Source organism: Sipha flava, unplaced genomic scaffold (assembly GCF_003268045.1).
Source record: "Sipha flava isolate LNK unplaced genomic scaffold, YSA_version1 1_pilon_pilon, whole genome shotgun sequence".
Classification (NCBI taxonomy): Eukaryota; Metazoa; Arthropoda; class Insecta; order Hemiptera; family Aphididae; genus Sipha; species Sipha flava.
Window position 1 is genome coordinate 5,988,142 of NW_020272783.1, and position 26,755 is coordinate 6,014,896.

A 26,755-nucleotide genomic window follows, 5' to 3' on the forward strand; every position below is an offset into this window, starting at 1 on the left:
AACAAAAAAAAGTTATTTTTGTACAGCAAATATTGATTTAATTAAATGTTTTCAATCAAAGCTTTAACATTTCGAATGGTTTAGTTTTAAAACATTGAAAACTTAACATAAGTCATATGCTCATTTACGGCAAAATGACCGGACTCACCCCATATGGTACTTTCGACGCCCTTTTAGTCTAGCTCGTAACACGAGTCTGATAACACGTATCTGATGTACACCGGATCGTATTCGATCGATCTGAAATTACATACAGGCCATAGCAGCGGGTAACAACTGTATAATGTAGCAGTACCGAAACAGTACATTTAAACGGCCTCGGTATCGTGTTATGACTTCGGCGGAGATCCCGTGTCACGTGTGCACGTGTATTCGAGCGTATATACGTGAATGGGTGTGCGTACACGCACGTGTGCGAGTGCGGTGATTACGTCGTATGAAGTATATGATCGAGGCTCCAGTGACATTGTTGCCGTTGCACCCGTCCCGTTGGGTTCGTCCGCTGAACACTTCACAAACGCACCATGTACAAAATGCGTCTGCTGTCGAACGCGCTGGGGCCCAGGGCCTTGGGTCGCCGGCACGGTCACGGTGGCCGTGGGGCCGCGGGTTTCGATCTCGGCGGCGTTTTCGTGCCCATACCCACGCCGTACCAGAAGAACGGAGACGTCGACTATGGCGCGTTGGCCGCCAATTTCCAGAGATGGGAGAAGATACCTTTCAGAGGTCAGACGGCTCCGCTTTCGCTGGGTTTTTATTGTCATTATTATTATTTATTATTATTTATTATTATTTTCGTTATGACCGTTTTCAATTATACGTACAAACCGCTGGCCGCGTACGAGTTGATTCCCGGATCACTGGATATTTACTTCGATATTCATTCAAATACTCGGCCTACAGCTTAACCCGAGAAACACCACGAGGAAGTGGGCGGACAAGTTTCTCAAAAATAGTATAAATAATAAAAAAGACTTCATCTTTAAAAAATAAATATTTTTGAGTTTCTGAGAGCAACGTTTAAAATTCTTGTAGATTTTTTGATATTCCTGATTTTTTTTAAAAATAAATTTCAAATTTTTTGAGAACAATTAATTATTCTATTAAAAAAAAAAATGTATTTTAAAATGTTGCTTAATTTTTCTATTGCGTTGAAATATCAAATTTTTTCTTAAATTATCGAACGCAAAAGCTATTTTATTGTTTCATAAGCCGAAAATGAACGCTCGACATCTACGCATGTGATTGGCGCATATATAAAATAAAGGTATCGTCGTCGACGAATTCGTTGATTTCGATTAACTTACTGCGATCTTCGCCGTCGAGTATTTTTGAAATTTTATCTAATACTCCAAGCCTTATAGTCTAAGGTCATTATTCTTTTCAAAAACATTTTTTCTTTTCTTTAGCTCTGTAAGAACTAGTTTACATTATTAAAAAATATGATACGAAGGTGAAAAATGAAAATCATAACTCATGACGGTACACGGTGCTAAGCTAGGCGGATAAAATATTATTGTCAAGTAAATTTCAACTGTTACAGCTGTGCCGTAATCAGAGGTGTACGTTTAGTGCCGACCTATAGGTATGAACAACGATATTGTTAAATGCGTTTTGCTGATGAATATTTTATCGGAACCGCTACACAAGACGCAGTTATGTTATTACGTAAAGATTCCAATATCAGCAGGCTGCAGGGAAGGAGATACAAGTATTTCGAAGGGCTTGAATGATTTGACGGTGGGAAATCGAAACCACGATTTGTGTTCACTATTAGTTAACAAACACAATGACCTATCCGAAAATATTAGATTACTCACTCAAAGACGTATTCAACTGAATCCGTAGGGTTTTATAAACATATCGGATATCATTTTAGAAATAATTATTAAAACATTATTTGGATTCTTGCGAGTTAAAATATGAAACGATAACCGTAGTCAATAGTATTAGTATTCGAGTCGTATTCCAGGACAAATGTCATTGAACTATGCATATTTTTGTTCTAAAACAACAACATAATTCGCAATAAAACTAACTTCAATACTATAATAATAAATCATTATTCCGAATAACGTTAACTTCAAAAGTAACAAAATATTTGCAGCTTATATCGTAAATATAAATAAAACTTATCAAGTGCCACATTCTTATAAAAAATTTTCATTAAATTAGGTTCTTTCTATAATTTAAATATTCTACTGTAACGGCGTAAGACATTAAAATTACACATTTTTTTATTATTTTTGAATTAAATATAGTTTCAGTATTTTCTATGTTAATGATATATCAGTAGTGAATTACGATGACTGTATGAATAGATATAATAGATGAAATAAAATCACTAAAATCTAAAGTTAATTATATGAAAAATGTATTTTTCGATTAAAATTCCAAGTGACTAAAATTCGTTAATTAACTATTGATCTTAAAAATGTAGAAATATTATGTTGGTATTCAGTTGACGATAGCAGAATTTGTTAAAAAAAGAAACAAATTATAAAAATTACGTTTTTGTTATTCAAAAGAAATATAGCATGAATAATTTTCAAGTAAATAATGGTTTACCTACTATGGATTCGTTTAAAATGTAAAAATACTATTTTTCAAACATCAGAGTATAAAATATAATTGATAACTGTTATGTTTATTAAAATACTTGCGTCATTCCAATAGTATATCAACTTTTGTGCACATAAAGGCGCGCGTACAGCTGTATTATTTACTTCGATAAAAGATTAAAATTCAACCCCCTGAAGTTTTAAGAGCAATAACAAAAAATAACAAAACTTATATCATAATAAATTAATAGCGCATTTTATAATATATCATATTACGGTTTTGAAAAGAAATGTATGTAATTTGTGTTTTCAAACGTATGAAAATGTATCGAATTATCGTATATACAGCTATCGCATATTTTGTCAATAAATGTTATTGAACTTTATATGTACTGAATTCAAAAGATGTACAGAGCCTTCAACATTAAGAGTAAGTAAGGTAAAATTACTCTAAAGTTATTATAATTATTTTTATTTTTATATAGCTACCAGTATAAACTATGATATTAATATAATATATAACAAACGAACCAATGATACAGTTCGTGAAATAAAATATATAGACAGATATAAGTAATAACCAGTGAAGGTCATAATCGTAAAAACAAAATAATATGAGTATATTATAATGCTGTGGCAGTAATTAAAACTCGATTATCATACGTAATAATATATAGGATATACGTCATTTGTAAATGTAACATAAACAGATAAGATAACTGAGAGAGAGATTTGAACAAAAAGAACAACATTAGTATGTCTTTTGGACGATGAGTGCATTTAGAATGGAGGAAAGGAGTATAATTAGTGGACTGATTAAAGCATTCGGATTAGAGATGAATTGGGAAAAAGTACCGGAAATGTGTTCTGTGGATGTGATTGGATTCATTATAGCTTCCGTATAAGTTATTATAAATGATATAATATTTAAATAGTTTTGTGAATCACGATTAAAAACGTATAGTTCATAATTTTAAGTTTAGGGCCAGGAGTTGGATTGTTCATTTTGTGGTAGGAGTTTTATCATTTTTCGAGTTTAACCTTTTTAGATTAAATAATCGATTTTTTTCTTAATCATAACAATAGCACTAAATTTGTTGATGTAAAAAAAAAAACACAAAGTATGCGCACAGCTTTTGCGATGATCAGATTGCTAGTTCACTGGAACTCGACAAACAATATGTATTTAAATTTTTACTGTAGATAAAATTAGTGTACCAAAACAAAATGTTAATTTTCCTCAGCGATACATTACGCGCTCGATTTCCATACTACTTGACTTCATTTTCAACGCTTGTTTTGAAAATATTTAAAAACTCAATACAATTAAATTAATTAATATTTAATATTAATAATTATTTAATAAATTAAATTAAATCATTTTTTTAGGATACTGCGTGGGAGGATCCAATGGTGAAGGACCATACCTAAGTGCGGATGAAAAAATAGAAATGGTATCCAAAATCAGATCTATGATTGGAAATGACCGATTGTTGATTGCTGGGACCACGTGTGAATGTAAGAAAACAATTCAAATATTCTTTAATCGACTCTTTATATCGAGTTGAAAACTATATTACACAATGCCCACATTATACTTAATATAATATTACAAAAAAAAACTGATGTATTTTATGATAAAAGTTAATTATGTTTATTATTTGTTTGAACTGTAAATCTATACATTTAAATTCTTAAAATCTTATAATTTTAAATTTTTAAAATAAATAGGTAAATCATAAATATTTACATTTTTTTTTTCATACATCAAAAGTGAAGAATCAAAATAGTTCAATTTCTCAACGTATTTCATTGTTTAAGAAACCAAACATTTATAAAAAAAAAAAAAATAATAATAAAATTGAATAATTATATTTTTAGCGACTAAATTGACATGCGATCTTAGTAAGGCTGCTGCTGAAGTTGGAGCGGATGGAGTCTTGGTGATGAGCCCTTTCTACTTCAAGACCAGAATGACAGTAATCCTATATTTTAACATTTGTTATAATTTATTTCATGTTGTTTTTTCGATTAAAGTACCTGAAAGCGTTCAAATAAAAATTGTGCCGAAAAGGTTTTCATTTCAAATAGGGAACCAAACTTATTATTACTCGTTAAAAATAAACTCATATATCTTAATTATTGAGTTAATCATTTCGGGTTGATTTTAATGAGAATAAGTATTTTTCGATAGAATGTAAATCGTAAAAATCAAATTTTTTTTCTTTTTCACTTCATTTTTCCATATTGTATAGCACTTGAGTCAAATTCTAGAGAAATTAATACAATAGAAAACTCGAATAATTCTCCGTAACCCAATGGCTATGAATTTCACTCGATTGAATTGTAGTTTCAACTCGATTATAATCGGTTAATTTAAATTTGGATGAATTTTATAAAAATTACTGTGTTCGGAAAATGTATCATAATGCTTATGGGTAAGTTATTAAAAACAATTTCAATACATTTGGGCCAATAATATTGTGATATGCTTGAGTAATCTTTTTAATATTCTGTTTTATCAATTTAAATTATTTTCCCAACACTTTTCACTTAAAAATTAAATCCAACGCTTACGATAACAATTTTTTTTTTGTGTGCGAAAAATATTATATAAATGATTAGTCAATATTTTTAATTCTTTATTTTGTATAATCCATATTTGCTACTAACACTATTGAACGTTTTAAGTGTTCGAGCGAAACTGATAAATGATCATACCATATATATTAAGTTTAGATGAATACAGTATTTTATAATTATCTTTTCGATTTAACATTTTATATTATACCCTACTCGCCCAAGCACGTTTATAATGATTGTACATTTTTTATCTCAGTCCATAAATTTTGTACGATACTATTGGCTATTGCGTTCAGACGGATAAAACACAAAACAAGCATTGGAACGGTTTTATTATGTTGCATTAGAGTTATCGGATAACGTTATTCGAATCCTAAGCCGATTAGTGAAATCGTAATCCACCCAAACTCATCGTTTTTTTTCTCTTTTTATTTTTATCGTACATGTAAAAAGGTGATTCGCTCGAATCGCATGACGTTCTTATATTTCAGGAGGATTCGTTGTACAAACATTTCGTAACGTTGGCTGACTCGTGTCCGGCGCCCGTGATAGTGTACAACATGGTACCGGTGACTGGTATCGACCTGAGCATCGGAGTGTTGAAGAAAATGGCTGCGCATCCGAACATTGTCGGCGTGAAAGACAAAGACGTAAACAAATAATCTAATTGGAACACAAAAAATATTAATTGTTTAACGGTTCTCTTTTTATCTTTCTCTTTCTCTCTTTTGGACTACTATATCGTTCACAGATGGCGAAACTCGCAGCTCTAGTCACGGAAACGCGAAATCTACAATTCCAAGTCGTCGCTGGTTCCGCGAGTTATTTATTGGCCGCAATGCTCGTCGGTAAACGCGTAAACTATTGATTCTTTTTGAAAAACAAATCGATTTCATTTGTTCTTCTTCCGCAGGATGTTCGGGTGGTATAAACGGTCTCGCAGCCGTACTCGGTGAACCGTTGTGTAAAATGCACGCACTGGCGATGGATGGTCAATGGCAGAAGGCTTTGGAACTGCAAAGGAAACTCGTCAATATTGATTTGCTGGTAAATTATTAAAGTGATTTAATAAGATTAAACACACACAAACACCCTTTTAATCGTAAGAATTAGGAGAGTAAAATATTGCGCTGGCATTGAAAAATTGTTAGCGGAATCAAAAACATGGTTTACAATCCGATTCGAATTCAAGACAACAGCACTTGTTTAATATTTAACACAGTCCAGATAATGTAAAATGTAAAACCATTTTTACCGAATCGCCAATTTTCCTTTTTCGTTTCGTTTTCTTCTTTTCGTTTTATGGACCAAATCGGTAATAACGTAAATAACTAAACCGTTCCGCGTAACACGGTCGTCGTGCAACGGCTACCACACGATGATGCTACAATAATTTCAGGACTGACGTCCGAATACGCGCGTAAAAATTGCGGATGATCGACAATCCGATGATTGCTGCAATTGTCTTGAATCGTTTCGACGTAAAAATCAAATCGATTGCACGTCGTACACTCTTTCGTAGACGTCGCGATCGTGGGTACTTTTAGCGCACTAATTTAATTTATTTATTTTATTAATTTTATTAAATAATTTATGCTGACTTCGTCGTCCGTTGCCGTGTTTCTAGTTGATGCAGGAGTGCGGTCCGGCTGGTCTGAAAGCCGCCATGGAACTGCTGGGCTACAGCGGAGGCGCGTGCCGTTCACCGTTGCCACCGATATGTGACGAAAAGGTCGAGAAGATCAAACGGACGCTGGAGGAAGACGGGTTTTTGTAATCCGCCGGGGAAAAAGTAAAAACGAACGCATTTTTTATTTTTTACAGAATCATGATATCTTCGTATTACACACAAGTCAATACACGTTGTTATTTTATACACGTGACAAAAATAATAATATAATATAATCATATCGATACATTAATACTTATAAACTAACGATGGCCTAACGTAAACATTATTATTTAGATATATTACGTTATAAATAAATTACATACAAAACTAATTTAGGAATAAACACATGTTTTTTTTTTTTTTGTTTTTTTATCATTTACGATTCCATTGTTTTGGAAACCTGTAATAATACGGTGAAGATACTCGAAGTTGACTTAACGTGATTGAAAAGTAAATGTCTACATCAAGCTTTGAAGTATTTTTCCTTTCGATGTTTTGCCATGGCACGTTTAACAGTTATGATATTATACATTCAATAAAGTACATATAGGTATCGACAAAGAATTATAACAATAAAAATAACTATTTCAACGATTTTAGAATCCGTTGAAAGATTTAAAATAAAAAAAAAAATGTATTTATCAAGTCGAATGCGAAAATGACGATCAAAGCATTTTTCGTACTCCTCGGGTAAAAATTATATTTAAATATATCTATATATATATAAAAAAAGATAATAAATATATTGGCACTGTTTGTTTCGGTTTTCAGTTATACTTGTTTTGACTAAAAAAATATTTATCGATTTGTGTTTAAAATCTTGGTAACGTAAATAATAATAATTTAAACTTATCCGACTAAACATAAAAATAATTAAACATTGAATCCTTAACATTAACTCCTATTACTATAATATACAATATAATATATCACAAACGCAACGTTTCGAGGTCCCATCCAATGTTCATTGTAGAGGTTAACTTTGGAATCTCCATGGTGACAAATCTAACTCCGCCAAAATCTGTCTGCACGGGATTAATGCATTTCTGTCGGAAAAATTAAAAACGAAAATTTAAAACAAACACGCATCAATCGACAACGCTTCCGCTGCAGCGCAAAGCGTCCGCTTTCCGTCGTCGCCATTGTTCTTAGAACATCTAAACACTTACCCGGGGTTGATTTGCAGGAACGCGTTTCTCTGCATCGTCTGTATGTTGTCGCCAGTCAAACATATGAGTGTGGATAACGAGAACCTTCTGATGATGGTCAATTGATCTAAAATCATGTGTATCGTACGATGAGAAATAATACGTTGTCCGATAAATGTGCTGTATAAGGCGGCATGAATGTCGTTATAAACCGAACATAAGTCAACGTAACTCAAAATCTATGGTGCGCGTAAATGGATAAACGCTAAAGTTAAACGAACAAAAAAGGAAATGAGGAATGATAGAATGAAAATTTATTGAAAACGGTTCCATTTCGGAAACATGCAATGTGCGTGTCGTTGAAATTAAAAACTCACAGAAATAAAAACCGACCACATCAGTTCGTTTTGTACAGTAGGGTGCGTGAAGTTCTGGTGAGGAATCGAGGGCGTACGTGAGTGGAAATATTTTGGGAAACGCTGACCAAAGTGCACGGATAACTGCTAATGATAGACGGGAGTAATGATGAATAATGTTGTGTCGTTTTTCTTACCTGGTGTAAATGCTCCTGGCGCTATATCGTACTCGTAGAAGAAACGATCACCCGACTTGTAACGGAAGAACCCTTCGCCTAGAACGCATCTGAATGATGGGGTGGTAAGTGTTCCGGGTATGATTCTTTCGAGCATTCCACCGACCAAATAATCGATATCATCGGTTGTCGGGTATATTTTGGCTAAACGTTCGATTCTCTGAAAAATTTTCAATGGACCAAATAAAAACGGTTAATTGGTATTTTTATTTACCTATAATAATCATTTTTGGTTTAATATTCAGAAAACTAACCTCTTCGTCCATAACATCTCTAAGATCGTCGAATGACGTAGCTTTTGGTAACCCACACAGAGTCCTAAAATGATTATATGAGGGTATTCCCATGTCCCTACCACGTTGAATATCTTTGGCTACCAAATCTTGACCCAAAGGTCCATTTGCTCTGAACAGCAAATCAGTAATCTATATAAAAAAATAAAAAAAAAGGTCAACTGCATAAATATCAAATTCTATACATTTTTAACAAAAAACATATTTTCGAATGATAAAATATCAAGTTAAATCATTCAACTCGTGCTAACTTCGCTAATTCATATGTAACCAACAATTATTATCTATGGCTCTTAATACAGTAGAGTTATTTACAATTTATTTGTTTGAATATAACGAAAATATATTTAATATTTTTTATAAACAAAATTCACCCTAAGAATAATGCTATTTATCTGTAAACAATAATTGTACAGTATATATTATAACCATTATATTCATTCGGTTTAAGTGGTTTATAATTAATATTTTTAAAATATTACAGTTAGTTAATAATTTATATGTTACTATGATGTATGTTGATATTTAAATTGGTACACAATCTTAAAGTACTTCCAAGTATTATTGAGTATGTACTAGAAATTGATAAATAATATTAGCTTATAGTTTCGAATCGTTTTGATTAAAAATTTATTAGCTTTAAGATAATTTGAGTTCTTTAAACTTCTGCGATAGCCAACAAATTTAATTTAAATTTAAACGTTCATATTACACATTTAATTAAAGAATACTTGGTTATATAACATATTTGCATGGATATTCATTTTGGTAAAATGTTTATCCTTACAATGCTTCTTGATAAGAGTTATGATTGAATGAATAATATTTTAACGTAAATATTACTTACGGATATCGTATTATATATTTTATATATAATAATATTATAACAGTGAATTTTTGACCTACCTCTTCGCTGAAAAATATGTCTTGGCCTTGTTGCGGTTGTGTCGCTATGCCTCTCAAGAACATATCATAGTTACCAGGTCTTTGAATTATTCCAGGCTTGTTCATCCATTCACTGAAACGTGTCGGAATACCGCCGTTTTCACGATCTTCATTCACCAAGCTATAATACATTAATTAATTTAATAATTAAAAAAAATATGGTTCTTAATGAATGTAACCGTTTTGTTTACTTGAAAACAGATGGGACCAGACTGTGCAACGATCTAAATGCTCCGCCGGCAAAGCTAGCTAGAGTGGAAGGATTGATGTTTGAATTGTACAGATTACTATAACCTTGTTTCAGTGGAGAAATACCGTTTTCGCGTACATAGTTTTCACCTGTAGGTCGACGGAAAATAAATATTAAAAAAAAAATTATAAAATAGTTACACGTCATACAATATTGGAAAATAGAAAACAATTACGGTTGCTGTTTTATTGATTTTAAAATACAGTGAAAATAATAAATATATATTAGTTTTTCCAAATGAACTATCCAATTAGGTATGAAAAACCTTTTACTCTTGTACATTTCATTGATAATTATTCAAGATACGGCGTCAAAAATTCTTAAAATCATCCGTAGGAATTGAAAATTATAACCAAAAATGTAAATACCTATAGATGTTGTTAATAGTTTAATAGTTTATTTACGCCCATATAGTAAAATTGAGTTTACATCATTTATACAACAATTATAATATTAGTTATAAGTAATAATGAATAATGACAATATTGATACTAAAAATAATATTTAAAGATAGTTTTAATTTATAATGATTAATTTATTTCTTCTATGTTATATAAATAATGTATTATTTTCAACAAGTTATATTATAGATCATGATCTGAAGGCCATTACTAGATAAACAAGATTGATGTTCTTAAATAAATATTTGGATTTTAGATTCTGAATGAGATGAATGATGTGTGTATTGTTTTTTCGTGTATGCGTACACAATTTCGACAATAAGGATAATTACAGTATACAGAGATTTCTGATAGAAAACGTTGTTTGGAATTTTGAGCGTGGTCATTTTATAAATTTCACAGTAGCTTTTATAGTAATTTCGATAAAACTGCCGAAAAATTATATAAAAAAAAAAAAATACAGCTTATCAGTTTTCCATGGAATTTTTTTTTTTTTTGATGAATTGTAATACAAAAAAATATTAACTTTAGAAATATGAAATATACCTTTAATTTATGTATCACTGATTACTATAGATAGTATACTTTTACAAAGTATTTTCAAACTATTTATAACAAATTTAAAAAGTTATGTTTTCTTTTTTTTTTTTCAAAAATTTCAATTAAATAAATTTGGTTTGACAAAAAGTTTAATTTAGACATTTAATAAAATGTTATACATAGTGATTAAAAAAAAAAATTATGGACTTTTGAATTTTGATAAATTAATTTACATTATATTGAACTTATATATTTAAAACTTGAAAATTTAATACAAGATTTTTATACATATATTTTTGTACCTAGGAAAAAAATATTAGAAAACCGCAACAAGTATTTATAAACGTAGTAAAATTTAATTTTAACAAAATCAGATACTTCAACGAACTTTCAAGTAAATAATACTAATTATTTAGTCGGTTTATATGGTTTACTGATCTAGTTTATCTTTTTTCTCGCAGAATCATTTTATTTTTTAGAGTAATGGTACATTGGTTTCAAGTTAATAAGATCAATACAGCAACCTCCAATTCACTTATTCCTGTATCTCACCCCACCGTGGAGTCTCACCCGACCCATAAGTTGCGTCCTTTCATTTTCTGTTTACACAATGATATGTATAACACAAGTAAAACTTTTAATAAAGGTGAAATAAATGACAGCAAAAGCAAATATTAATATCTATTTTGATTTCCATACTGTATTCAAAAAGTTTAATCTCTTGTGTTAAAAATTTAAACCATATAGTGTTTGGCCATTATACAATATATTGTCTTTTTAACTAATAGATTTTACAAAATGTTTGATGAGAAAAGTTGCGCAGAAATATTTATTCAAACTTCAGTATCATAGTATCATAATGATTTAATTAATAAAGTTTTCTGTTGTTATATTTGTTATTATTTCAAAGACATTTGAAACGTGCTGCCGTTGAATTCTTCCATATCATCAAAAATTCATTAACGCTTTTGTTTTGTGCATTTATACTCAGAAAATCGAACGATTTTCTTAAACTACGTTTGTACAACATACCATACACAAGTTACTAATCATATTTGATAGTTATGTTATGTCATATTCGGTTTTTATTGACTCGAAACCTTTAGGGCATATAGATTTTTATAAATATACGTTTTGGGTATGAATTCCTTACCAATTTTTACGTCGAATAAAAAAGTTATTTTTTGAATAGTATAAATTCTCAACAAATGTATTTCAATAGGTAGATTTCTTTTCGGAATGATGTTTGAGACTTTTTTCCACAGTTACCTGCAGCTACAGCGGAATATTATTATTCTATTGAAACGGGGCAGAGCGTTTCGAATGCAAAATACTGTCTAATATTTATAACATATGAAAAATCTAATAAAATCCAGAGCGCTGTTAAAAACGGTTTGTGCCGAAATAAAAAAATAAATAAATAAATAAATAAAAAATTGTAAAAGAACAAAGAACAAAATAAGTATTCGAATGCATTTAGGTTACCCAACAAAATCGGCAGAAACTCGTTGTACGTGATGTGTTGGATGATTCCGATGACGAATTTTCTGGCTTCCTGGTACAGTATCTCGTCGGTCCACAGTGGGTTGAGCTGCGCGAACTCCGTCACCAAGAAGTTGTGCAACCGCAAAAGAGCCACTTGCGACACGGCCATGTCGGGATGTTGATTCACGCGGCCATCGCCTGATCGAGAACAGAGAAAATTACATCGTCTGAAAACGTCGTAAATCACGTGGGACGTGTCCGAACCGGCAGTACCTCCGCACCGGATCGCGGTTACAATTGCGTGACCCGGCAACCGCGGGTCTGACGTGCACCCGGAGCCGCGCAATGTTTTGTGTTTAATTATTAAACTGGCAAATATGCATCGCAGAACGGTATTGTCGACCTAACTGTGCAATCGGAACACCCCCTTGTTGCCCGAGTCGGTTTTTCCGACCGTGCACCATGTTATACGATTACGCGATACCGTTGTGTACACCAGAGTGGTTTTCAACTTTTTTCGATTCGCCCTTTCCCAACTTTTATTTATTTATTATTATTATTTATTTATTTATTTATTTTTTTTTTTTTAATGCAATCCCTGTGAATAGTTCGTAATAGAACACGAATTAGTTTTTAATAAGTATACTTAAATAAAAAAATAAAAATATCATAAAATTGTATATTTATAGTTTTCTCGTTTTAATGGGATACTTGTGCTTGGATTTTTTAAATTATTGTTCCCATATGAGGTTTTATATTAGAAACTGCTACTCTTATGTCTGGTTTTTTAACAAATACTATGTTTGTGACTGGAATTGTTAAAATACACGTTTAAGATACGAATGTAAATATATCCAAATATCAAATATAAATCCAATTAAAAATCGGTGACCACAATTGTTAATAAATAAAATAAAAATTTAAAAAAATAAAACCGTCGATAGATGACATTACGCTACACGCTAATTTATTCGATGTGTTATTGTATATTCGTGATAATTAAATTGATTGTTAAAATAATACATTTTGATATCAATATCCATTTTTTTTATTTTTTTTTGGCTACCCCCCTAACTATCTTTCGTGACACCCAAATTGAAAACCACTGTTGTACACAATGCAATGAAAGTAGAAGCAGATCTGTATGCTTGACGAGAATGTATAGGCAAAACGTTCGTTGGAAAACGGAACAATGCTCGGTGACTTAATGCAACATCGAAAGTAAATTTTAGACCACTATTTACTTAAGTTGAAATTCTCGAAAGAAACAGGATAAAATACACCTATTGGTTAATCGGATGTTTTCTATAATTATTCTTCCGGCGTTTTCGTAGCCCTATAGTCGATCGAAGAAAATTTAAAACTAATACATTCGTTATATTACACTCAACTCGTCATAACAAAACACGTAAATGTATTTTTACCATATAATGTATGAACAAAAAAAAAAAAAAATTAAAGATTGAAATATTATACGATCGTGGCATGTTATAGTGTTTTCTTATTACTTTGGCGACTGTAATGATGTGGTAGGTAAATCGATAATTTTTTTCCTCTGGCACGGCCGAGAAAAATATAATTTTTAAACATGATACAAAATGCACGTGGTATACTTTGTTATTTAGACCTGTAACCACCGCTTCATGGGTTCTAATAAATCGGTTTATGGCCTGTACGAATATTCACGTCGTATTTAATTGGTTATCTGCATCCAACGTGAACGAACAAACTTTCGGGAAAAAACTCATAGAAACCGGGAACCGCACCAGCAGACCAGTACGTTTTCCACGGGTTCAGATCGCAATATCCGAGACGATCGACGATGCATATACGTTTATGACCGTTTTTTTTTTTTTTATTTTATTCCCCCTGAGAAACCAACGCTATATATTTGGCTCACCCGCTCTGTAGCAGACTTCCGAATTCGTGGCCACGTTGCAGGACTGTGTGGGCGTATTGACGTTGGGCATGAACATTCGGCCGTCTCTCGTTATCTGTGCCCTCATCCTGCCCGCTCTGAACGACCTTAGATTTCCAGCCGTCTGACCCGTCGCACCGTACACCAGAGAAGCGTCCAGGAAATGGGTCGTCGCTATCACCTATGCAGGTTATTAAAATATATGAATATATATATATATACATATATAATGAATTATTTTCAAAGCTTCAATTTCGACACGCACGCATTTCCATACGATAAGCTATCATGATCGATTCTGTGTCCTCCAAAAACGATTTTGACTATTTTTATGTTTAATTAAAATGTAATAATTGTATTTGCTTACAGTGGCTGATTATTACCAACACGAAACTAATCAAAATAAAATTATTTAATTATTTTTTTATAGATCAAATGATTATACGATTCAACAGCACACTGTTGAATAACATATAATAACAAATAATCTCTCAGCAATATCACGAACTCATAAATTGGAAAATAATATAATAGAAAACGAATTGAAATACGGTTCGTGATTGAAATTAAAGTGTAACTGTTTAAAAGTGAATTGATAATCCCGAGAAAAATTATTATAACCTTAAACCCTCAGAAATCGGTTGTTTTAGTGGTCTTAAAAACAATTTTATTTGATTCACTCGATTGTACATCGTTATATCCGTGCCGGATACATAGTAATTAGTGGCCAAATGATAGGCGACCATGTATTTCAAATATATGAATAACACGCGCACAGTATAGATCAATAATAAGAAACAAATTATGGACTTTTAGAACATACATACTCGTCCTAGACGTGCGATGTACGGATCATTGAACAAAATCGGTAACATACTATATCGATAATTACAAATAACAAACCTTTTGTTGCGGTTTTAATGTGCATCCAAAGTCATCCGAGGATACGGTTCTTTTGGCCGGTAAACATGCTGTACCGAATCTAGAGTAAAAATGATCGTTGGCGGGTACAGGGATGGGGAAACAGTTGGGATGTAATGTTTCAATAGGCAACAGTTTACCGTTGCTAGCACAGCAGTCCGGAGCTGAAATCAAAATTAGAATATCGAATTAAAATCTCACTTATTTTACAATAGATCTTGTGGAATGTTGGTTCTATCGCTGTAGTACATGACTATATTGTGTCGATACAATCATTCGATTATCATCAAAAAAAGGACTTGCTTAGGAAGAAATAAAAATCCTGTCAAGAGGCGCGAACACTAATAAATATCTTCAATTATGAATTATCTATGTTTAGCTTTCTAAAAATCGACTGCAGGGAAGTACTTACAATAAAACTTCGTGGTTATTAATTTTGACCAATAACCACATTACAATCGTGACCAACGTATTGTGCATTGTGCTACAAACAAACATTATACGCCTACAAAAATTATATTATAACACGTAGAAATAAATCATTCAGTAGTGTTTCTGTTTTTATTTGCTTATTATAGTTTTTTTAAAACAGACAATTAATTTGAAATAAATAAATTTGTGTTCGATTCGAAAGCGTATAACAAGTTTTTGTTGTAGCTCAAGTATTAAGTTATAAATGCATAGCCATTATTTTCATAAAATCGTAGACTTATTACACACTTCGGTAAACATGATTTCTTAAAAAAATAAAATAAATAAATAATAAAAAATGTTCAAAAGTTGTTGTACTAATATTTAAATATACGAAACTGGAAACAACTTGAGCATTTTGTCTTTCGTATTGTACCATGTGTTCGATATGTATAAAATCAAACATATATTTTTTAATATAATTTATATGTATAAATTTTATTAATATCGTGCATTGTTTTCAATATTGAGTTCTACGTTTCCCCTTGAACTCTTTTTTTTTCCAAGTTATGTGAAAATATTTCGTACCTATGCACATGCGTATGTTATTATATAAATACATTTTTATATGTAATAGCATATCCCATGGAACAAATGCTATGTACACCGCACACGTAAAATAAAACGACTGTAACAATGAGATGTTGTATTCGAATGCGATTTCACTGCGTTTATAAATGTTCATCTTAACGCGCTTAAGCACATGCACATTAAAAATAACGACAATAGTATTATTCACGGATTTCTAAAAAAAAAAAATATAAACAATTTCTGATGGTAGAAAACACGGTGATCGACAACCACAGTTGTAAATCGCTCTTGAATCGGTTTCGAAGATAAAATAGAACAATACGTTGCGCCGTTAAAATTCCACACCGTTTTCATCGGACACACATACGCGCTATTAGCAGCAATACGTCAGGAGCATATAGATATTTCGTAATCATAAATCATCCGGTTTTACGGTCGAAAATGTAATATCGAATAAATTTCGGAATCGCTCGAACGAAATACATTTCACATGTCTATAGAACTGGGGGTTTTCTCGGGACCGCACAAAGCCCGACATTTATTTTTCACCCACCGCAATATCAATATCATATATATATATATATATTTATATGCTCGAGGAGGGGAAAAAAGCGCGTGTTAAGTGTGCGCGTTCAACACATTATGTGTGTGCCGAGTGAGATTTTCGTACGACAGCGGTTTTCCAATACAAAACGGAGAAAATACGGAAAAATGTACAACACCTATGTCTTACGTGAGACCGTATGATCTGGAATATTTTTCGTGAGATTGAAATTTTCAGATCTCCTTGATTTACTGATCCATTTGTGTTCCGCTCGGTCGACGAGAAAAACATAGCCATAGCACGAGATCCTGATCACACGCCCTTTTGCACCGGTAGTAATAATTACGGATTTCGATTTTCGTATTTAATTACTTATTAGTTTTTTTTTTTTTTTTCATTTATTTCCCACTCCCGTGACAAGTGTAATGGAGCCGTCGACCGTCGGTACTGATGTGCTGTTTCCGACCGGATGACTTGACACAAAACGAATGGGCGTGCGCCGAACGTACGCGTAGTGTTACGTTCCCATCGTTACGTCGTGTACGATTTTCAAAGCCGACACGACGTTAATCGCGAGCGGCGGCGTCGATGGAACGCGTAAAGAAATGAACCTATACGACGTTTTCGCTTTCTTCCGTATTAATAATTATTCCGAACTACACCATGTATACTACGTGCCCGTCGTCCGAATGTGCGACTCGCGGTCGGGACGACAATAGGTGAAAACGGCTTCATCGTTAGTGAAAATCATCACGCGCCAAACCGTTATAACACCACAATAATAATAGTAATAACAATATCAATAATAACAATATTATACCACCGCCGGTTACGTAAAAGTCACTTGCAGCGTACAATTTGTGTTGGCTCGCAAAAAACCTCTGTGATTCGTTCGGTCCGTAAAAAAGTGTGTTCAACACGGAGACTTTGAAGTAACTCTCAATGAAGTAAAAATAAATGGACCCACGTCATTTTTTTTTTTTTTTTTTTATAGAAAACGCAATACACATTATATACCTTTAAGAATCCAAAAATTATTGAAAATATGGTGTTCGCAAGGTGTTGTCTATTTGTACGTTTATAATCGTTGGTAAAAATGAAAATATATTTCGTACGGCAAGTGTACGAATTGTCCACAAAGATGGAGTCGTCTACGGTTATCTTTTCAATTTTGTTTTCCTTAACTGTCACCGCAATCGGTCATTCCGTGGCTTCAACTCCTTCATGGCTCGGATTCCGAAGGAGTTGGAAAAAGCCATTGCACCAGAGCATCATTCGATTTTCGGAATATAAACTAATGGAAACCATCTTACAGATATTAATTTCAAGAGGCAATATTTTTAACCTTTGAACTCTCAATATGCGTTTAATTTAGGTTCTATTTTCAATTGTACAATTTTGTATAAAAGATTTCTTAAGAATGTTCCAATAAGATCCTGTACTTTCGATATACGCTATTATAGTGCCTACCGCTAAACGACAAGAGATAAGAAAAATGTTTGCCCACGACAAACTATCGTATTACAATTCACGGTGTTCTCGTATGCCGGTTCGGTTTCAAATCGAAAAATCACGTCGTGTTATTTTGATGGATCAAAAGCATTTTTCTGTTATTTACGGCCAACTCGTCCGTACAAGATTAAAACGAAAAATAAAAAAAAATTGAACAAACAATTTCCCCAGGATTCCGATTGCGTACGAGTTCACGTACCTACGTCGAGAACGGTGCACGGTAATAACGTTATTAATATTTCTCAACCTCCATTCGGTAAACATGCCGATGGACGTTCTTGTACACGGTTACCGACCAATAGTAACGTTGACGTGGAGCGAAAACTTTGTAAATATGTAACGTCCGAACGGACGAGATCGAAAGGAACAACACGAATATCGTTCGTATTATATCCTTAATCCTATCCGTAGTTCTACTCCCGTGACGCTAGATCTAATGGGATAGTCGCCAACGGCATTTTCGACTATAACGGCAGCTGTCCACTACTAAAACTCGCCTCGCGCAGTCGCATTTAATTATCATCACGTATCGACGCGTACATCTATGACGTTGAATTCGATTTGTTTTCGATACATTCATAATTATTATCTTATTATTGCATTGTATAATAACCGAGCGAAAGCCACGGTATAACAATGACGTAATCCGATCGAACGTCGTCCGATGTCCACCGGTTCGGCGACGTTCATATGTTAGTAAGTAACTTACGTATAACTAGTATTTGACTTATGTACATCGTTTTAAACTTGTCGCAGTACTAATATCGTATACAATAACGTTAATGACACGCGCTTTTCATATTCTGGTAAAGAAAACCGATATAGTAACTACGTTGTTGGTGCTTCGTCGAAGAATAGCACATATTCTTAAGGAAAATGCCGATTGTAATATTACATTGTGTTCGGTACATTTTTACTTTCGAATATTGGATCTTTAACTATATTTGAATAGAAACATTTTTATTTTTATTTTTTATTTTCAAACACAAATCCAAATTAAATGTATTTTTCGCAAGATCGATCAATTGTTCGCAGTTATGACAAACGATAGTAAAAATCATTAGAAGCATCTTGACGGTGAAATATCTAATGAAGATTATGTGATATTTAACATTTAAAAAACATTACATTTACGAGATTATATTTATTTCCAAGAGAAACATAGTTATGGTATGAAAAGGGGTTGTAAAGTGGTGTGTACATAACAGTGAAAGGACTTTTATTTTTTTTTTTTATCAATTTAAGATCTTGTATCAAAGGCATTGCTTTTCGAGGTAACCGAAGTTATACGTTATATTTTTTTCAGTTGGAAAAAAAGTGTACAAAAATCCATTTGTAACAATCATTACGAAATGAAATACTATTATGGAGGCTTTTTTTTTTTTTTTTATCACAACCGAGTAAAGTTTATGAAAAGAAAGCTTACTGTACTTAACAACATAACAATTCTTATATCTTCAACGTGCGTTTGCATACCATTAAAATGTTTAAATTTATAGGTTAATTTTTATTAATATAAAAAATATAAGTATAAAAAAATTAGTTTCATACAGTTAAATGTTTATGAGTCACGTTTAAATATATAGTCAAATATTAGGAACGAAAAGTCATAATATACAAAACGTATTTTAAAATTTAAATATATACTGAGAGCAAACAATGATGTATAATTAATACTTGACTATGCTCTTTATTTCATTTAGTGTTTTTGCAGAATTTCAATTATTTAAATTTTTACATATTTGTTCGGTTATAAATATAATAACGTATTTCTACACGCAAAAAAAAAATAGAGAATTTCACTAAAATAATGAACAATGATGATTTACGCGAATAATTGATTTTTAAAATTGAATAGGATTTATACTTGCAACGGAGTGAAATAATATTGATATCCTATCTGGATAATATTATTTGTAAGTACCATAAAACATAGAATATATAGTCTCATAACCGTGCATTTTATTCTTTACGAATTTGATTTATTCGATTTATATCGTTACCGTGTTTTAATCGAAACGCGCAATCGACTGAAAACTGTTAGAAAAATATTATAATATGGCATCCGGTGACGCTGCAATATTCTCTCAGATCGAATACCTATTTTATGTACATATTTTTTTACGACTGTGAATTATTATTTTTCCACGTTCCGCTTTCGACACTGATAATGGGTGTGTTACGAAATTTTCAGTCGATTTCCCAAAAACCACCGTTTAATCGTCAATGTTATACATGATAACGTGCGCCGCGAATACGATGCACAAAATATCGAAAAAAAAAATTTAAATAAAAAAAACAAGCTGAATATTTCTTGACCATGTTCTCACAATGTCACGGTCGTGGTGCGTTTATGTAATGCATTTCCATGCACAGCGCGAGATCACGATCAACAATATTTTTCAAAATCCATTTTTTCGAGAGCGCACGTACGAACAAATTTGCTGTACGATATCGTTGTAGGAACTTTACGGCTGAAATTTATGATATTATACAGCTGTTAATCTCCGATAGAACGCGATTCGTGTGCTTGCGCGAGACGTAAGGCCACCGAGCACACGCGCGATGATAAAATAAAATTAACCGCATTCTTAATCTCTCTCCGTACGTACATGTACATAAAAATATTACATACATTTCTTTCTACTGTTACGTAGTAGTAGTATTAGTAGGCAATAATTATATATTACACGTGGCCCGCTCGGTGTTGCACACGTAAACGTGTGTACGGTTTACCGTTTACGGCCGCGTGTTTTCCATCCATTGCCGCGTACGTTTGCGATGCGCGCCTGCACAGGGTCCTGCGCGTGTGCACTCGATCCAGCAAACGGTCACCAGAACGTTTTTCACGCGGCCGTAAAGCGTTTCGCGCGCCGAAAAAGGCGACCGACAAGGAAAGCCCGGTCGGGGCACGCGCGTTTCGTTTCCTGGCCCTGTCGTTCCGTAGTCGTTGGAAGTCGAATCGGTTCACGTATTACCGCCTGGCGCGTGCGTTCGACCGGGAAAAACGTCACTGTCGCGCGTCGTCCTCGCCGCGATACTACACGTGCCCGACGACCTCGGTGTCCAAAACGGGGAAGACCGGAACGCACAGGGTAGGCGCTCCGACCTCGGACCTCGTTCAATTAAAGACGCGTTCGATCGCACGATCGAAATATTACAACGACGCGTTTGTGTGGATATTTTATACGCAAGTTTTGATGAGTGCGCGCACACGCACACTCACATCCTGTAGACCTCGTCGGAATTCGTTTTGACACGTCTCATTACGCCGCGCGTTCGATGTAATGACGTTTTACAAGGAAGACGTCGTCGTTTAATTAAAAACGATCGGACGATAGTAATTCATTTATGCGGTTTCCTCATATTTCTCGTATCGAAAATCATACGTTTGCTTTGGAAAGCTTTTACGACCGGACCAATCAACGGACGGGACACGAACGAACTGCGCGAGATGATGCTACTATTTCAAGAAAAATAATACCGTAGTGTAGGAGGCCGTACATAACGTCTGGTACGTGTAGTGCAACCGTGATCGAAACTATGTCAAGTCCGTGACCTCGTCACGTTCAGCAGCCACCGCCATACGTGGATAAATCACGTTGCACGTTTATGTATTGCAGGGTGCTCTGCACGAAATCTCCGCGAAACCAAGAAGTTGTGTTATGAATTTTCGTTTTCAGTATCAATACATATAGTAAATCATGGTTTATTCTTGCCGAGAGAGAGAGAGAATCATTTCGTCATTAATACTAAGTACACAATATCGATTTAGATAACCATCGTAAACGATAACCGTCCTCTTGAGAGGGACTGGGATATTTAGCTTGAACATAAATCGTCGATTTTCAATACTACCCTTTTATGCGCCAGTTTACCCGACATTGCTCCAAGTATATTATGCATATATCTAAAAAGTAATAAAATGTAATAGGTTTGAATCATTAAGCAAGTTGTGTGCACCATAATTATGCAATTGTATTCGCGAAACAAGTGACATTTATCAGTAAAGTGAGTTATGCGTGAAATTAATTTAGAAATATATGATAGTTTAATATGCTATGCACATTGTATGGAAATTGCATGGTATTTTTATTGTTGAAACATTTTTAAACTATGCAATTACCACAGTAGATATAAACTTTTAAATGGATTTTCTGTAAAATAACAAATACCACCATTCAACTGTACATGAGTAATTGTTATAAAAGTCTAAAAATCAATTAATACACACACAAACACACACACACGAAAAAAAAACTTGATTTTTATTGTTTAGACAGAGTCATTTCTTAGTTACACGCTAAGTCGTGTCCTTCTGTTTTATTAAATATTGTACTAAACACTTAAAACAAATGCAATTTAGAATCACTATTTTTAGTAGTTATTATTTAAGCTCTGTAAATGCCTTATTTGAATACAATCTAACATATTTTTTAACGTTTACGAACCGCTAACTGTTTTGACTTAATAGTCGCATACTAACAACTAATGACATATGCGTAATCTTTCGACTTAACGTTGATGTTGTCGATGATAAAAGTGCTTTAAAAAATATTATATCGATTGCATATACATCGTCATAACAGGATGTAGAATACGATTAATTACACTAAATATGCAACACGGAAACTTTGAAAATTGTTAAGAAAAAAATATATAAATGTTTTATACCTAATCATCCATTGTAAGATAACTGGATGTAAGATATATTGCACTTGTAAATAAAATGTTCATACGGTTGATAAAAAATTGTCGTTTGTAACCAACGAAACACAACGTGTTGGATACTAATTACTACAGTGGCGCAACCAGGGGGTGGACTCCGGGTCTGGACCCCCCCCTTGGTACGTATAATAGTATATTAATATCATATTCTAGATATATATATTATAATTTTTTATTATTTGTATATTAGTTTATTTTGTCAGACCCCCCCCCCCCCATGAAAAATTCCTGATTGCGCTACTGAATCACTATATGATATTACGGAGCGAGTTGAAATATAATAACAAATCTTTAAATGTTTTTATTTTTTGTTCGAGATTTTACTTAGAGTTCTACTGGATATTTGTAAAATGCAAAATATTTTTTTTCAAATGTAAAAATAAATACTATAAAATTTTCAATGAATCCAATGCGTATAAAAAAAAATGTTTATACAATTATGTATAATGTTCAAGTCTATACTGTGCAGAAACTAGCTAGTTTAAAATGTTTACAGGTCTCGTACACCTCAGAATACATTTCTAATCAGTTGGGTATGATGACTTGAGTTAGTTTTCGAAAACATTTAAAGTGTTTTAATTAAAAGACGTCGGTGAAATACATTTAATAAATACGTATTTTTCGTTTCTATTCTGTAATATGTAGTATGCTGTATAGTGTATAAAACACTCTCGTCAGGCGTTTTACCAAATTAAGTCAGTAACCGGTCAAAAGTACTTTTAAATTTTTTTTTAAAAAAACTTAGTAATACTGCTATGTATATACTAATATATTATACTTATAATATAAAAAAAAACCGTTCATTTCTATACAGTTGATCATAAACTGTAAACAATTTAGAGGATTTAAAGCCTCCCTAACTATTTATGTTTTCGGTTTCGTACTCACAATCCATTATAATGAAGTAATGACATTTATGAGATCCCCGCCACCTACCCCGTTAAAAGTAAGCGAGAACAAGTATAGACTTCGCTTCGGCTTACCTGATTTCTCTGTGAGCAGGGTGACGTCATGAGCAACAATTTGCGCCCACTGCATAACGGCAAGCGTGAACCGAATGTCGGGCACGTTCCTCTCCGGGAACAGTGTCGTACGGATTAGCCGGGCACTGGGAAGCACTCGTCCGAACGAGGTCAATCTCGGTCTGCTCTCGCCTGTAATGGGTACGAATAAAAATTATTGTTTGTACACGCACTTGATGTGCATTTACACGCCGTCCGCCGGAACAGAGATGTTTGCATGGAAAAAGAGTGAATAAAATAAGAAAAATGAGCATTGACTTTATGCGTATCAACACGTCGATTGGATATCATTTTTGGAACACTGATTTCGGTTTATCCAAAAGCGTTTAACAATGAGATAAGTACATCGCTGTTCGAAATACACAGCGTATATATACCTATTCATTCAATGTTTAGTAATTATTTAAAAAAAAAATTAAAATACCTATTCGATAAATATTCAGTATACAAATTGAAACATTGAAGTAAGTATTAGCCATTTGTACAGTTTTCAATAATATTTAAACATTTTTTTTTTCGAGTGTTGATAAATACGTATTACATGTTTCAGGTTCAACGTGAAAAATCAAATACAAATTTATATATACATTTAATGTTGTAAAAAGCTGTTATTTTATACATCTAAATTTCAATCGCGTTTAAATATTGTTTTAGTACGTTCAACTGTAGAACAATGTGCTTCTGTGCGCTTTCTTGAGCGCACCGATCGAAATTCTCCAATAACCAAAGCCGCGTTTAACGGGAGAAAAGTAGGAGAGGGCAATTGCAAATTTTATGATGTTTGATGGGGCAGCGAATTTTTGAGGATCAACATAAAATAAAAAATATAAAAATAATTTTTCTTGTATGAATTGTATAATTTTAATACATTCTATTACATATATTATTTTTTATTTTGAATTGTAATTTTCCTAAGGGCGGCATTTTTTGACTTGCCCCTAGGCGGCTATATAGGCGGCACTGCCGATAACCCGTTGTGTTCCTTCTCCGGTATCCACGCGTACGGCGCGGGCGCGTGGACACATGTTGTCGCGTGTCCGGTGACACGTTCTGCGGGTCCGCCGAGCGCCGGATGTACCGGTTTCGAAAAGAAAGTAAAAACCGATCGTTGCCGTGCGCCTACGCGGTGAACGAACACGGACGTACACGTGCTGCGATCGGAACCGCTGAACAGAACGGATTTTCGGACGTCCCGAGGCGATTGCAGAAAAGAGAGAGAGAGAGAAAATGTTTCGAAAGTTTTTCGGAATTCCGTTACCGTCGTCGCGGTCGCGTCTACGTAACAGCTGCTCATAGCCCGTCGTAACACGTTGTTATTACGTTGCGGTCGAAAACCGCGTTTTAAGTGACCGTCGGCAACACACGCACTTTTGGTTCGGACCGGACACGCGTCCGGTTGTCATGCGACGTTTTACGTTACGTCAATCGGAGGTGACGTGCTGACGCGAACCATCGGCAGAAGTCGAATGCGCGGTGAAAAAATTCAAATCTGTATTCGCCACACGACCGCGTTCGAAAGCTGTCCGTTGGGATCGCAAAAACACGGACAAACTCCAGTTGGATCCCAGACTTCGAATACAGCATGAACTGGGTTCGGACGTATTTCATATACAATGATTACCAAGGCGGCGTAAAGGAAGAGAAAGAAAATCATCTCTTAACGCTCCTAAACACAGTGATAATATGAATGTCCCTTCATCTCGCGTCAAACGAATCGGTATAGTGATAGTCTTTTGGCCGTTCGTCGATCAGTGAATGAGTGACTGGTACATGAATATCGTACGTACACGGACAATACACCTACCTACCCTACGGCACGGAACTCTGGTGAAAATTGATACCCTCGACATGCGCGCGGCGTTTGTTGTTCAAATTTCCCGTAGCATGCGTGGAATGATATTATATCGCATCGAAACGCTCCGTACTAAGGAACGTTCGGATACGGCGAACGGTAACCATGGTTACCCACTGCACATTATTAACTGTTTGACTCCGACGAATACGATTAAAAAAATTTTCGCTTTACTTTTTTTTTTTTGCCATACCACGCGTGTCGTAGTAGTAACACACATATTAAAGTACAGGTGTGTTGTACTAACTTTTTTCATCAAAAATGTGTCACCAGGGATGCATACCCTGTATAATGTGTCAAAATACGGGTGTGCGATATTTTAACTGTTTCGCACAGTGTCACTGTTTATTGTAATAGATATTGTAATTTATTTATTGATGATCTATGAATCGTTGAGTGTTCGATTCACTCGGAATTTCTTATGAATTTTCCACGAATACTGTGATTGTAAAAGATCTAACAGCCACGTCGCCATTATTACGGATCGTGATTTCGGATCAACAGATTGATAGAGTAAAAATGTTTGGTCTCCAAGAGAAGTTTATGTTCATAAGTGTGCAATAAGTATATGAGTAGAAAACGATTTTTCCTTATTCTTTCTAACCGCAAATTAAAATTGATTAAACAAAAAACGAATGTACAACATTAAAATCGGAAAATAAAATAAAAATATGTAATTCGAATATTGGAAAACAACGGTTTGGATTCTGGGCTGAATTTAGAATAAAGCGATTGGGATACAGACCAGGGACATAAAAAAAATTCTTTCCCCCTCAGTTTTGTAAT

At 33.6% G+C, this 26,755-nt stretch overlaps 2 protein-coding genes across 4 annotated transcripts in view; one reads left to right on the forward strand and one right to left on the reverse strand.

Annotated features, from left to right (window-relative positions):
* Positions 1–411: 411 nt before the first annotated feature.
* Positions 412–7,083, forward strand: LOC112682111 (4-hydroxy-2-oxoglutarate aldolase, mitochondrial-like). 3 transcript variants are annotated; one of them, XM_025552603.1, is made up of 7 exons: positions 412–750; positions 3,951–4,079; positions 4,443–4,540; positions 5,636–5,794; positions 5,896–5,992; positions 6,058–6,191; positions 6,772–7,083. In XM_025552603.1, the coding sequence occupies exons 1-7, from the start codon at positions 525–527 to the stop codon at positions 6,919–6,921; spliced, it is 993 nt and encodes a 330-aa protein (XP_025408388.1). In that variant the 5' UTR covers positions 412–524; the 3' UTR covers positions 6,922–7,083. The 3 variants fall into 3 exon arrangements, with proteins under 3 accessions (XP_025408388.1, XP_025408389.1, XP_025408390.1); XM_025552604.1 differs by having other exon boundaries at positions 413–726; positions 6,772–6,921; XM_025552605.1 differs by lacking the exon at positions 412–750 and adding an exon at positions 2,875–2,991.
* A 589-nt stretch (positions 7,084–7,672) lies between these two features.
* LOC112681971 (peroxidase-like) overlaps positions 7,673–26,755 on the reverse strand; it is a 41,224-nt gene continuing 22,141 nt past the window's right edge. Inside the window, exons 4-13 of the mRNA XM_025552366.1 lie at positions 24,079–24,249; positions 15,292–15,473; positions 14,371–14,569; positions 12,471–12,668; positions 9,986–10,133; positions 9,756–9,915; positions 8,811–8,981; positions 8,518–8,716; positions 7,986–8,091; positions 7,673–7,862 (exon numbers count right to left, since the gene is read on the reverse strand). Of these exons, the coding sequence (XP_025408151.1) occupies positions 7,793–7,862; positions 7,986–8,091; positions 8,518–8,716; positions 8,811–8,981; positions 9,756–9,915; positions 9,986–10,133; positions 12,471–12,668; positions 14,371–14,569; positions 15,292–15,473; positions 24,079–24,249 (1,604 nt within the window). The 3' untranslated portion in view covers positions 7,673–7,792. The remainder of the gene's footprint in view (positions 7,863–7,985; positions 8,092–8,517; positions 8,717–8,810; positions 8,982–9,755; positions 9,916–9,985; positions 10,134–12,470; positions 12,669–14,370; positions 14,570–15,291; positions 15,474–24,078; positions 24,250–26,755) is intronic.